Source organism: Phoenix dactylifera, chromosome 5 (genome assembly GCF_051530095.1).
Source record: "Phoenix dactylifera cultivar Ajwa chromosome 5, Ajwa_hap1_PhDact_Kaust_v1.1, whole genome shotgun sequence".
NCBI classification, from domain to species: Eukaryota; Viridiplantae; Streptophyta; class Magnoliopsida; order Arecales; family Arecaceae; genus Phoenix; species Phoenix dactylifera.
The window spans coordinates 36,374,445-36,388,648 of NC_143194.1; the positions used below are offsets into that span (position 1 = coordinate 36,374,445).

At 39.2% G+C, this 14,204-nt stretch overlaps 1 protein-coding gene across 4 annotated transcripts; it reads right to left on the minus strand.

Annotated features, from left to right (window-relative positions):
* Positions 1-851: 851 nt before the first annotated feature.
* LOC103702026 (uncharacterized) lies at positions 852-12,316 on the minus strand. 4 transcript variants are annotated; one of them, XM_017841550.5, is made up of 8 exons: positions 11,677-12,316; positions 9,969-10,071; positions 9,823-9,888; positions 3,642-3,812; positions 3,463-3,559; positions 1,343-1,472; positions 1,186-1,254; positions 852-1,083 (listed from the first exon to the last, which is right to left on the minus strand). In XM_017841550.5, the coding sequence occupies exons 1-6, from the start codon at positions 12,233-12,235 to the stop codon at positions 1,353-1,355; spliced, it is 1,116 nt and encodes a 371-aa protein (XP_017697039.2). In that variant the 5' UTR covers positions 12,236-12,316; the 3' UTR covers positions 852-1,083; positions 1,186-1,254; positions 1,343-1,352. The 4 variants fall into 4 exon arrangements, with proteins under 4 accessions (XP_017697039.2, XP_017697040.2, XP_088578801.2 ...); XM_017841551.5 differs by having other exon boundaries at positions 852-1,086; positions 11,677-12,298; XM_088722675.2 differs by lacking the exon at positions 3,463-3,559 and having other exon boundaries at positions 11,677-12,299.
* Between the last annotated feature and the right edge of the window lie 1,888 nt (positions 12,317-14,204).

A 14,204-nucleotide genomic window follows, 5' to 3' on the forward strand; every position in this document is an offset into this window, starting at 1 on the left:
GGGCTAGGGGGTACTTCAATTTTTTTGGCTTCACAGCTAAGTCCTGGCCGATGTCATTATCTTAAATGCTCATTAAAAGAACTCTGAAAAAGGAAACGAGGAACAGACTTGGATGATCTAGAAAGGCCCATTAAAAGGACTCTGAAATCCGTATCAAAGGCCTAAACTCTGCCGTGCTTAAAAAATGTTGGGCAGAAGTTGGCCTACTTACGGGAAGGTTCTGGTTTAAAGCCCTAATAGTCAGAGAGACTAAACTCCAACGGTCAGGAGAGTCCAAACAAACTAAACAAATATGTCAGGTTATACACTTCCAATTCTAAGAACGTAATGGGTTTGTGTTCTGGATACAGTAACCAGGACTCGTTGGCGTTTAATTGTTTTGAAGCTGCTCTGACTTTGGTCGTGCTCTCTGCTGTGACCCAGAAAGACCAGTGGTTTGCAGCTGTTTCCTTTGCTTCATTTGTTTGCACCTTCTTGTTCCCTCGTGCTTCCACTTCTTGTTGCTCTTCCACGGCCAGAAAATACTTTCGCTTTCGCCACCAAGTCAGCTGCCATTACCCAAACATCACAAACCATTCACCACGGAAAATTTTCTTCAAAATTTGCATGAATAATATTCGTCTCGTATTTTTGAATGGAGTAGCAGCACAATTTAAAGATCCGGGGTGGCAAAGGATGCGGCTCCCATGTGATGACTCAAGAAATAGGTGAAAGAAAACCTCATGCTGCAAGTCTGACTCGGAGGTGAGTTAAGTAATTGTATGGACTATGGAGAGCAGCTCTGATCAGTCTAAGGTAGTCAAGAGCAAATTTCAATACATCCGAAAACATATCTGCTGAGTCCATCATCATGCTGGAAAAGAAGACAATACAATCTGGCAAATAAAATTGAGGGGGAGAAGATTACAATGTAATACACATTACTGGCCATTCTATTCTACATATGTGCAATTAGATGTGGAACACGTTGATCTTCTGGCACAAAAAAAAAAATAAAAAGAATCAGCCATGTAGCTAATCATGGAAAATCCAGGTGTCATTGTCCCTGTGCTGCTATGCTCAAGGGTTAGCTCAGATGCAGACCTGCTAAAACAAAAGGTGTTCATCATGAATATAAATTATTAGAAGATTAAAAGTTATACGGGTTTCTTATAATAAATAGTAGAAGATGTACAAGGGACTCACATAGAAATAGAATAGTACAAAGCTTATTTTGACTACTTGTATGACATAATTAATATACAGTCTTCCAACCTGTGTACAAAGAAATAGATGGATCCACAAATATAGTCAATCAAAACCAAAGCACTGTACTTAGTAAACTATTAATTCCACCACAGACCTGGAGATGACTAACGGAACTCATCATGAAATCCCTCCTCATCTTCCTCACTGAAAATAGCGCTGTAGAATACGTAAGGGTTTTCAATCATTTCTCTCAAACTTAAGCGCCCATCTTTATCTGTATCCGCCTGCAGAGGTGCCAGTCATTAGACTCATTACTGAATCTCTGAAAAAGAGCTTGGAAGCATTATATGAACTATGGAAGTAAAATCTGAAGCTTAAAGACTAGTTAAGGAGCTTGCATATACCAGACCTACCACTCCACATAATAGTACAACTATGAGCTTTTGATTATAAAATCTCACTAGTCTGAAAATAAGATCGTATTCCTACCTCAAAAGCAAAAACCTTAATAACATGGAAAACCAATAGATGCGAATAAAAAAAACTTTACCCACTCAAATCACATATCTAATATTTCATAACTGAAGAAGTGTAGAACACAATTGCTTACATGGAAAAAAAAAACCCGGTTCCCAGATCCAGTAATCCATCAGAAAAAAAAAAAAATCAATCGCCTTTTCCAATACAATTGATCTTCTTAAACGCTAACAGCAATATTAACGCATAGAAATTGTAATAGAAGAATAAGGCTAACCATATTAGTATGATTCACAAAAGTCGAATTATGGCAAATAAAATTAAAGTGCTTCATTAATTTCAAGAATCCCCTGAAAGAAAGAAGAAGAAGAAGCTATGAGTGGATGTTAATTTGATCACGGCATCAGAGGCAGAAGTAGCAGAAAGGGACTAGAGATGCACAGCTTAGAAAGAGGGGAAACATGCAACCAAGGTCCGCTGTACCGACAATACCGACGTACCGGTGGGCACCGGTACCGGTACCATACCGAATCGAGCCGGTACTGTACCAGATCGGCTGGTTTGGGCCAAAAGCCAAAAAAAATTTGAAGTCAGTACGAGCCGGTCGGTACCGGCCGGTACCAACCGGTACGGGTTGCAAATAGTCGGAACCGAAAAATATAGTTGTACTGTACCGGTTCCGTCCGGTACCGGCCCGTACCGACCGGTACGGCAGACCATGCATGCAACGCTTGCAAATCAAGTCTTGAAGGATGCTGAGCAAGGACAAGACAACTTGTTTCTTTTTCCTTCTAGTGCTCTCTGGCTGAATAGACCTAATTATTACCAAACAATTTGGTTTGAGAAGCCAATAATGTTGTGAAGACGAGCACTTGATCAGAATATCTACAAATTGTTCATGGGACGAAATCCAATCAAGAGACAGTTCCGCCCATTTAACAGTGAAATCAAATTCCAGTTCCTCTATTTGAAGAAATCGTGATTCATTACTTGTTGCATTAAGCAAACATTACAATGGGGCCAAAGCTGGGATTCTGATTCCGGCCCTCATTCTATGAACCAAACATAGTGTTATACTTCTAATGACTACATGATGCTTTGACATAGAGATGTATGACTAAGCTGACACCCAGAACCATAATGGTACTTCTGAAATTTAACCACTTAGTTATTGCCCACTGCCTAGCCTTGGGAAGTACACACTCGCCCCAGTAAGTCCTCTAAAATCACACTCTCAATCAGGTATACTTGTAGAATTATAACAAACAAAACTAGAAATATATACCATGCAAAGAAGTTGAGGAAGATAAGGAACACAAATTTTGAAAAGCTAACACATATTCTAGTTCTTCAGATCTGAAGCTCGGGCAATTGAGTGGAGAAAGAAAAAACAAAAAAGAGTAGCCATATATCTGAAAGTTATTATAAACTCTCAAATATAGCAGCATATAATGACAGAATAATCCAAACAACTGACGTTGTATTGTCACACTATTAGCATCACAGGCCTTGGACTTGGGCAAACATGTGATAGAATTGAATGAACTATAAACAAATTTCGACATTTGTTTCACTACAATAGTGGTAGTTGATCTCTAGCACTAGAGAGAGCATTGCTATGGCAAAGAGAACACGTTTGACCTTTTTTTTTTGCTAATTGAAAAAAAAAATTACTCGTTTGTTCCTAGGAGATGATATACATGCTAATGAAGACGATCACCAGTATTTCGTTTGCTATTTGTAAGCAGAGAGCAAAATATAACAATTAAAAAATATACATACATAGTTAACCATTACCTGCATCAGAACATAATCAGCTTGTTGTTTTGCATAGTAATGTTCTGATGGGTGAAGATTGCCAATTACAGGTAGTAGTTCATCTTCCGACAATAATCTGAAAAGAAATCAAGCTTGAATATGCCAAATAAGCTCGACACCCTATTTAAGATAGCAAATACAGGTCTCTTGAAGCATACCCATCATTGTCTTGGTCAAGCTTTGAGAATAATTTCTTAGCCGGTGCCTCCACTGAAGTATCAGACTGATCTGTAGGAATGTAAACTTCATCATAATTTCGAATTGAGTCAAATAACCCCTTAAAATATTCTTGAAAATTTAGTTTTCCATCCCTGTCTTTATCTCTTTCCCTGAAAAGAAAAGCAAGCCCAGTTAGCAAACCCATCATAAATGATGCTCTTACTGTATGCTTAACTACTGTCTTCTACAGAATCTCAAGTTACAATACTATGAAAAAGCAACTTGAGGGCAATGATCTAGAAGTTTTTCACGCATTATAAATCCACTAATGGGACCAATGGCCAAAGGCTACATGACAAATAGGCCATGCTTGCATATACAGCATTTGTAAAATAACCTAGAACATAAGAACAACCATAAAAATTTATATGCAATAAAATCATACATGATTCCTAGTCTGTAAAACTTCCTATTTCTTCATAAACTTGTCCTGGAACATGAAGGCTTTGCCTAATAGATGCTAGAGGCTTGTGGAAGCATTAGTATCCTGTGGATAGACTAGATGTGGAGAACCAATGATCATTGTGGATGGAATTAGTGAATGATGGAGAAATTGACCTATTCGCATTGCCCGCTCATAGAAAATCAGAAAAGTAATAAATGAGCCAGTTACCTCTATAAAGTCACAAATTCATGCGTAAATTTGTTTCAGGCCTATGTTGAAGCAAGATTATAGCTCTGAAGATGTTCACAGCTTTTAGCAGATAGTGTCTTTCTGGTTTCAAAAACATGGAACAAAGTCTGTTGACTAGAGTAGTCGAGTGAACTAAGTCATCATACTTTAGTCTGACTAGGATACCATTCAAAGGTTGTTATTCTAGTAAAGTTCTTAATAATAGCAAAGTTCAAAAAATTGGAACATAATTTCAGTTGAATTATACACAAAGAATCATGGTTAAACTACAAGTTCTTGAGGATTAAAAAAAAAAGATTTTATGGTTGTACTTTTATAACGTTATGCAAAAGCAACATAAAAATGTAGCATTGACAATTATTTTCAGGGATTTTTTTCATAAAGAGGTTTGTTTCTATGTGTGCTGGATTTAATGAATAAATCCTTTTGACAACTCTTTTTATACATAGTATCTTATACCTTCCCTCCAATGCCTTGTATTTTCATCATCTTTGCAATCTAATTCCCCACTAAACCTACACTAGGTTTAGATAGTATCAGAATCTAGGTCATTGCATTATTGTGTGATTCTCGTGGAAAGAAGTACAAACCAATGGTGACGGCATATGAATAAACTGCACTTATTTGGTCCAGCATCAAGGCATCTCATCCTACATGGAGTGACTTTGGTTCCATTCTTAAGAAGCAATCCACAGAGGAGAAGAAAAACTTCAGATTACTTCCAGAAGGATGAAGATATAATGTGTTAGCAGTTCATAGATGTGTTTAAGAACATCAATGAGGAACCCCACTCGACTTATATGAGCCTTCCTCATTAATGATTAAGACCCCTGAAAAGTCAGAGAAGACATAAAGCTTTTTGACATTTACCTCATCAGCTATTTTGCACTCAGCATGCCTCATTGAAATGAAGGTACCAAAAGGAAATTTTCTTGATCGTATAGGACTTAAACAAGCGAGTACAATATTTACCACGTGGGATTCATTAACATGAGTGAGGATTGAGTAGAAGTTACGGAGATACAACCATCGCTAACCTTCACTTCACAAATACCTAGCTATCTGCAACATATTAGGAAGATCCTTATTCGAGGGGAAGTGTTCAAAAAGTGGTCTATGCAAATGCACATTCAAATATGGCCCTTTAACTGCCTCTCATAGTGCCTAGGCTGCCTGCCACTCTATGTGGACAGGCCGTATTTAGGTGCTCAAGTGAACTACATCAGCCCAAGCCCTAAATATGCAACTCTTTGACTCTTCTATTTTTTCTCATTTTTCTATTTTTTATTTGGCTATTTCTATGTTTCTATTCTTATGTCTAGTCTGGATGAATTTTTTTAATATTTTAAATAAAAAATAGAAGCAACTACCATACCATGTAAGAACTATGCAGTGCTGTCCAATAAAAATGCAGGGGCCACGTTTTGAAACCTTGAATCCAAAAAAGTGCTCAAACTAAGGTAATCAACATCTAGTAGCAACCTAAGCAATTTAATGGACATGCACAACGATATAACAGTACATAAGATAGAGCAGGTAACGGTCTCAAGGGTATGAACATTTGGTCAATCCAGTTGGTTTCTACGTGATCATATCATTGAACCATGGAAATTTTATTATCCAAAAGGCATTCCATCTGCTTTTCATGCATTTTTGAAAAGTTTCAAGTTGTTTTGGAGATACTTATTGGGATTGTGTTTCTTTTACCTCTTACATGTTACAACACCCCCCCCCCCCCCCTCTCTTTCATCTACACTTTTTGCAAGTTTAGGGGAACCATGGAAACTTTTATCTTGATTACATGAGCTTAAATTGCGACCAAGGGAATAGATCTTGTTCCCTGCCAAAGGCAACTAGCCATATGAGCTTCATTCAAGGCCCCTCTATTGCCAGTTTTCCATTCTTTAGGATTTAGGCTAGGAATAAAAACTACTCAAATATCTGCTCCATTTCTAATAGAGCTTTCTTAGTTTTGAGTATTGCTCTATAACCAACCCTTTGTTTGAAGTTCCATGTTGATGCACTCAAAAATTTAAGGATGATACAAAAGTTTTTTTTAGGTATTTTTTTTCTATTTTTGTGATAGTTTTCTCGTCATTTTTTTAAGATTAATTTGTAGAGTTTTTAGAGTCCCATTGTCAGTCAACATGGCGTCTAGTCAGTCCATATAGTGTTGTTAGCTAGTTAACTCCATTAGAGAAGTCTTATTTTTTGAAAGGTTTTGACTAAGGTCTGACATACTGACTTGTGCTACTATGTACTATATCATACCATAACGGTACAATACCTATTATGTGAGTTGAAGCAGCTTGTCCCTATTTGAACGAGGCAGAACCATCCCATACTGCTCATTTTTACCCATATTGCCTGGCTTTTAATGGTATCATAGCTAGGAATGAGAAAAAAAGTGTTGAGAGCCTATCTCAATGTCTGTGTGTATCATTTGTATCAACCATACCATACCAGTAATGTATCGATACACTTTCTGATAGCAGTTTTGTGGACATTGGTTATAGGAAGGCCGCAACCCTCCTAACTTTCTCCTCTTCCTCTCTCCCATCTATTTCTCCTATTTTTCTTCTTTACAATTTGCTATTCTTTTATATTTAAATTCTTGCACTACTCTAAATCATCTTTGCCAAGGACCAACGTACCACCCCAAACTATCCGGTCCGGCGCGTACCGAGCCGTACCGAGGGCTGATTGGCACAGTTCCGACCCTCGATTTGAGAAATTGACGAGGGAAGGAGAGAGGGAGAAGGAAGGAAAGAAAAAGGGGGAGGGAGGGAGAGAGAAGGGGAGCAAGAGAGAAACTAGGAGAGAGTGAGGGGGGGGCTCAGAAGCCCTCCTCTCCTCTTCTGCTCGTCCGCAAGGGGCGATGGGTGGAGCCCCTGTTTTGCTACAGGGACTCGACCCCAATTTAAATTTGTTTCACTTCTTTAAATGAAGTCAGCATAGGGTTTGCCATTAAATGACGTCGAAATTTTTTTCCCTGTTCTTTCAGTGAAGTTGGCAAGCTCTGTGCTGACTTCACTCAAAGAAATAAAAATAAATTGAAAATTGGGGCAAAGCCCCTGTTCCCAGCGCCCAAGGAGAGGAGGGCTTTCGACCCCTCTCTCACCCTCTCCTGGCATCCCTCACACTCCCCTGATTCTCCCTTTCTCTCCTCCCTCTCTCTCTCTTCACCTCGAGGCTCTATATTGTTCGAAACAGGGGCACCACCAAGCTGCTCGAGCAAACGAGGAGAGGAGGGCTTCCAAGCCCCCTCTATCTCCCTCTCTCAGCATCGCTCTCCCCCTCCCTCCCTTCTCCTCCCCCCCCCCTCTCTCTCTTTTCCTCCCTCTCCTTCTCCCTCTCTCCCTTCCTTTCCAATTTTCCTTCATCGATACAAACGGGGACGGCACAACACAATATCGTACCATACCGTACCGCCGGCCTACCGGCATGCATGTCGATTTCGGTACTGCGGATCTTGATCTCTACTATAGCATAAGCAAACCTCTTTAAATTCAAATTTGAATGTCAAAAAGTAGAGACTTCATTTGGATTATTCTAGATTTGAACCAAATCAAGTGTTTTTGTTATCGTGTAGCCTTCTATGCATAAGCAAGCGGTCATTTCAAAACTGACCTAATGGCTTTCTCGACCTCTAATGATGGTGTTAGGGATAATTAAAAAATAAATCAGTTAATGATCAATCGATTCTTCAATGTTGTAGGTTAATGCAATTCCAATGTTTGAGAAAATACATCTATGTTGAGCTTGACCCATTTTAAAACTAGAATAAAACAAGTTCTGCGACTTTGTTATATCCTTAGACAAAACATCTTTATCTTCTTAATTTCTGCCTACCCTCCTAAAACTTTTTAATTTTATAGCTCCGCCTACTAAAGCAATCCTTGAAAGTAACCACTCCCCCACCCAAACAACCATTGAAGCTACACCAAACCAAGGTCCGCCGTACCGGTACCGGTCGGCGTACCAGTGGCAGCCCGGATCGGTATGAAACCGGTGGCGTACCGGTCCGTACCGGTGGCGTACCGGTCCGAACCGGTCCCGTACCGGTCCCGAACCGGTTCTTCAATAGTAAACTATCGGTACCGGATTCCACGCTGATCTGGTACCGGTCCCAGGCCGGACCGGTACGGCAGACCATGCACCAAACAATGCAACACCCTAGACATTCTAGATCTAGATCTCTACAGAACACTTAGCTCTTTCATCCAAAACAAAGAATTGCATTGTGGGTTTACGTGAATTAGACTAAGTCTAAAGATAAGTTAGCTAAACTTGCTAAGACCTAAGCATGTCTAGCTCAACCCAACCTATCTGGCCAAATTCCGGCAAGCTTGGGTAGGCATTCCAAGCCAAAAAGGCCACACCAAACCCAGATTTCTAGATGTGATCAACTTTTAAGCATATCCAAGTCTAATAAAAATAAGCCCAACCTAACCTAGTTTGATGATTTGATGAAATGTATTAGACAATATTTTTATCTTTGATGGTTCATCCGTGATTCTGTTCCTACTTTGAAGCCTCTGTTATCTAATCTCGTTTCCCCTTCCCCACCTTTGTCCTCTTGATAATCGCCGAGCATCATGAAGTCCCCTACTTGCAAAGGCATCAAGGCACTGACCCACCAACCCTAAATCCTCCATCTCATTATTTTTCCATCTCTCCTTTCCCTTTCAATTGCAAGATGGACCAGGGTTAAGTATTTACGAATACTGACAAAGATGTTCATTAGACAAGCTGTTTATTCTAGTGGAGGCTATTGGAAAGACTAGGGTTGACCGGGCTTTTGGTTTTGCATGGTATTGGAAGTTGGCCCATAAAGGGAGTAAGAAACAAGAATCGAGGAAGAAATGGGGAGGCTAGAGATGGTGGCATGAAGGAGGAAAGAGCATGGTCAAGTCAAGTTAAGTGGGGCTCGAGCCTTATGGTCTAATCTTAGGCCAACATTAGCCTTTAAATTTCAGGCCTAAAGTCAGATTGAGCTAGCTGAAGATCTAGCTTGATGTTGATCTATGACCCAGCCTGAACCTCACCTAACCCCACAATTTCTTAAATCTACGTTTGAGTGAGATGAGTGTACAAAAAGACTATCTAGCAGATCTATGCATATATTCTATTGCCTTAGTTGCGAATATGTAGGCATGCATTATAAACTCAAATATGAAAAGCTAAACAAATTCATTGATAATCAAGAACAAATTGGATAAACATACTCGACAAACATGGTCATCAAATTTTCAAATACTAAATTTATTCGTAAGTTATCTATAAATAATGCTCACATTTGTATATAGAGAGATAATAAGATGTACATATGCATAAGTTTTACTGAGGTTAAATATATAAAAATAACTATATCTCCAAGCATATATAAACAAGCATGCAAGATCGAGCTTGAAGTACCATTTGTCAGTAATACATAATTTCATCCCACATCCCAAAATATGTTGAGATTAGGCATTAAATTGCACCTTATTTCTTCTGTACACAACCAGTGCATCAGCTTTGGGTTGCTACTGTCCGCTGGATGTAGGAAGCTAAAAGGAACAGAATCCAGAAATATCAGTGCAAAAGCTAAGAGGCGGAAATCACAGATAAACATAAGCAGAGAACATACTCATTGAACTCAGTTAGATTTAGAAGACCATTTTCATCTACATCTGAAGCATTGAAGTGGTCCTCTTTCCACCAACCCACTTTATCATCAGTCGAATTGCTATCTGGCAAGAAATTGGAAATGATGGCACATAAATAAGGTTGTCTAAAGTGGAACCAATTACATACGTGTCCTATCTGCATAAGAGTTCCTGGAGGTTCCTATAAATTGTACGTAGGTTTGGATATAGAACCTCGAATGCATAAATGTTGTCCCAACCCCAACATTTTCATGTAACAAGGGCCACATGCATTTTCTTCATTTAAAAATAATAATAGGATTGGGTCAAAAATAACAATAAAAGCCTTGCCTAGAGGTAAAATCAATATTAAAATAAAAGTGCGGATAATTTTGGAGGAGACTGCTGTGAGTACTTTGCATGGATTTTTTTTTTTTAATTAAAAAAAGTAAATAAGGAAACCCCAAGAGAGGGGTAGAAGGGCCAACAACTTGAATATGATTTTTAGCATGAATTAGAAGCAACAATTTACATGAAAAAATGTTAGAAGGTTTAGAGAGGGAGAAAGGAAGCATCCATTGTTGTTTAGATATTTAGCCAATAAGTTTTATTCTTTATACAAAAAATAATGTGAGCATTTTCATCAATGCTTTATCAAGGCATTGGTTATCAAATTAAAGGACATTAAGTAGTTATAATATCAAGAATAAATGCAACTTATGTTTCAAAAGTTTTGGCATCTCATGTACAGTATCGCCAATTTCTCACATTTAGAGAAATGCCAATGGATAATTACCTGTATTTTTTGGTTTTAAGTAGTAATATGTTTCGTTTTCATTTGGGCATCTAGCTATGGTTAACTAAATCCTTGGGCGTCAGATATTTTCTAATGATTTTCCCTACAAAACCACCATAATTTTTCCACTAATCACTACTTTAAATCACACTCATTCCTCTTTTATCACCGTACAAGTGGCTGAAATCTGTTTCTTGAAGCAGGAAGTAGGAAATAAAGGGTTCATATACAGCTTAAGAAGTATAATCCGTTAAGCACATTTTGAACTCCAATCAGATTCCGACAGATTACTAGGATAAGCATGACATTGTTCATAATAAATGCCTAGGGCATCCATTAACAGGACCCTTGTATTATCATCGTCATGTTTCTGAATCTTTCTCTTCCATCTTTTCCGACCTCAAAAAATATTTTTTAAAGTTAATCCCATTTCTTGTCCAAGAAGCTTAAAAACCTTTGAACCTATTACTCAGGCTGAAATTTTTAAAGTACGCCAACAACAACAGTGACAATTAATGCAGGTAGATTTGCCACTAGCCCCAGTTGTCCCTGTGCTGCGATCCCAAGTACCAACATGACCCTAGCGCTCTAAAATATTCAATTAAATCAAGAAATGAAAAATAAAAAGAAAAGGCAAAATTTGGGTTTGCTTTGGTAACTCGGAAACTAAATCAAGAAGAAATGTTTTTTCAAGAAAAAACACTTAGAGTTCTACAAACCATGACTTGCGAGCAGCGGCAGGCACAACAACAACAACAAAGGGGAAAAAAGGAGTTGAGGAAAAATAAATAACTTGGAATGCGATGACTTTTCAATTCAAGAAACTGCAGTATTTAGGGAAAAATGAATAACTTGGAATGCGGATACTTTTCAATTCAGGAAACAACCGTATTTAGGGATCGATTCTTACTGACCATGGAACCGGTGGGCCCAGCTGGGGGGCTCGTACTCATGGAACGAGATGAATCCATCGCGGTTCTTGTCATGGAGCTCCATGTCCCGCTCCGTCCGGTGCATCACCTCCCTCTCCGCCTGCTTGAGGTTCCACTGGGTGAGCTCGTCGGAGCTCACGAAGCCGTCGGCGGGGCCAACGTCAATCTTGGGGAAGAGATCGATGATGCGATGTGTGATGTTGAAACGGTCCTCGTCGATGTAGTCCTCGGCGTCGACGAAGTCCTCCCACTCCGGTTGGGCCTCCATGGCCGGGGCGGAATCGCCGCCACCGCTGTGGGGGGACAAGTAGGCCCGCTCCCACTCGCGGTCCTCCCGGCGGCGCTCGATGCCCACGATGATGGGGTCGAAGGGGATCCGGCGGTCGTGGGCAGCGGGCGGGGCGGAGAAGGAGAACGAGGACCGAAGCTTGAGGCGGCGGTGAGGGCGGTGAGGGCGGCTAGGGGCCAGAGAAAGGAGGACGAGGAGGAGGATAGCTACGGTGACGTAGATCAGAGCTACGGGGACGGAGGACTTTCCCATCGCTCCTTGCCTCCACCTCTCGCCCTTCTTTTAATTTTGGTAGGGAGACGGAACAAGGAAGGATGTGGACTTGAATTATTTAAAACAAAAAAAAAACGATAGGCGGTGGATGGTACGCGGTTTTCCTTAGCTGGCGTCTGCGAAACGCAGGTAGATTGCGATGCACGCAACAGGAGATCCAACGATCGTGTTCGAGTCACTTGAGAATTTATATCCACTCGCGGCGCACGTGGAGACGGCACGTGTAACGTGGGCGTCAAGCTGGCTTACCCCGTCAGCTAACGGGACGAGAGACGGAAAGCCAGCGCCGTATCCTAACGGAAAAGATAAAGAAACTGCAGAGAAATTTACCTACCGATCCTTGACGTGACGCAAATTAAAAGAACAGTCCTCTTTCACGTGGATTTCAGTCCACGATCTATTGTTCTTCGATCCATTCTAGTACCACACGCTTCTAAATACGAGGCACAGGGAACCGCATCCGTCCTTTTTGAATTTGTTTGACTGATGGCGACTACCAACACCGTATCAATTTTTTTCTTTAAACCTAATTTACCTTATGGCTATCAATTTTATCCTCTTCATCAAGCTTGCATCTCCTTCCTTTCCTTATTAATTACTCGATAATTTTTTTTGATAAAATACTTGCTCACATCAATCTAGCTTGAGTGCAACCAACAGAGTAAAAAAAAAAAAAAAAAAAACTCCTCTCCTTCAACACCACTAACCGTTTTTCAAACTGTACATCATCACAAGGGGAATAGGTATGTTTGTGTTTCTTTTTTTTTAGATGCTCTTAAGGTTGAGTTCTTTCCTCTTTGGCATTCACAGCAAAAAATAGAAGAGGTACAACTTTTTGGATGTGAAGAATAGGTGAGGAAGAGGATGAAAATGATGACAACAAGGATGCAGAGGCGGTTGTTAGGAAACCAAGTGGTGGCCATGAGATGGATAAAAAATGATAAAAAGAGAAGCGCAATGAGGCAACATAAAAGTCTTTATAAGTTTAATTGATGTTGATTATATTTTTTTTTTCCATATGTGAGTGCGTGAATCGACTTTATTTGATCGCTTTTCTATATTTGGTCCATAATGTATATGTAAGACATGGCCATGTAAAATAGGATTTACATGATTATAACAAATACTTTTACCATGCAAAAGATTGAACAAAACGACTAACAATGTAAAGATTGATAATCAATTGGTGTCAAATAAATGAACAAGTTTTTAAGCTTCTCTTTCCTTTCTACAGTAGAGTTCATGATTCTTATCGCCAACCCTCATTGTCAATTGTGAAAAGCAATATACTTGACAAATAACTTGAGAGTATGGAAAGAAGGGCTCCGACAAGGACAATCGGTGTTACATGGGTGAAAAACTTTCTCATCTCCCCTCCCTTCCTTCTCTCTCTCTCTCTCTCTCTCTCGCTTACACCCATGCACTACTTGACCAAGAAGAAAGAAGGGCATGAATTGAAAAATATAAGGCAAATAGAGATGTAGTAACTTTTATTTGACATTTGATTTGATTAGAAAAAAAAAAAAGAGTAAAACTCTCAATCTGTCAACTCAAATTTTTCAATTAAATTTAAAAATAGCAAAAAGTTAGGCAAAGTATGGTCTTGGTCTTTCTTTTTTTTAATTGATGAATCACAAATTGAGATGCATGACCTCTATTTATACTAGCAGTATTTGCTCTTGCATATTTTAGATTGAATTCATTTTAGTTCAAAAAGGACATGACTTTTCTAAAATGGATATGAGCAATGGGAATATATACGAAAAAAAGTAAAAAATATATAGGAGGTAAATCTCGACTTCTATATTGACTTTATCTTTTAGTCACTTTATTCAATTCTTCTCAGATTAAAAGATAAATTCGGTCAAAATCTTTCCTGAAAAAGCAAATTTTGGTTGATTAGCTTATGTCGACTTGCAAACGACAGAATTTACCCCTATTAACTCAG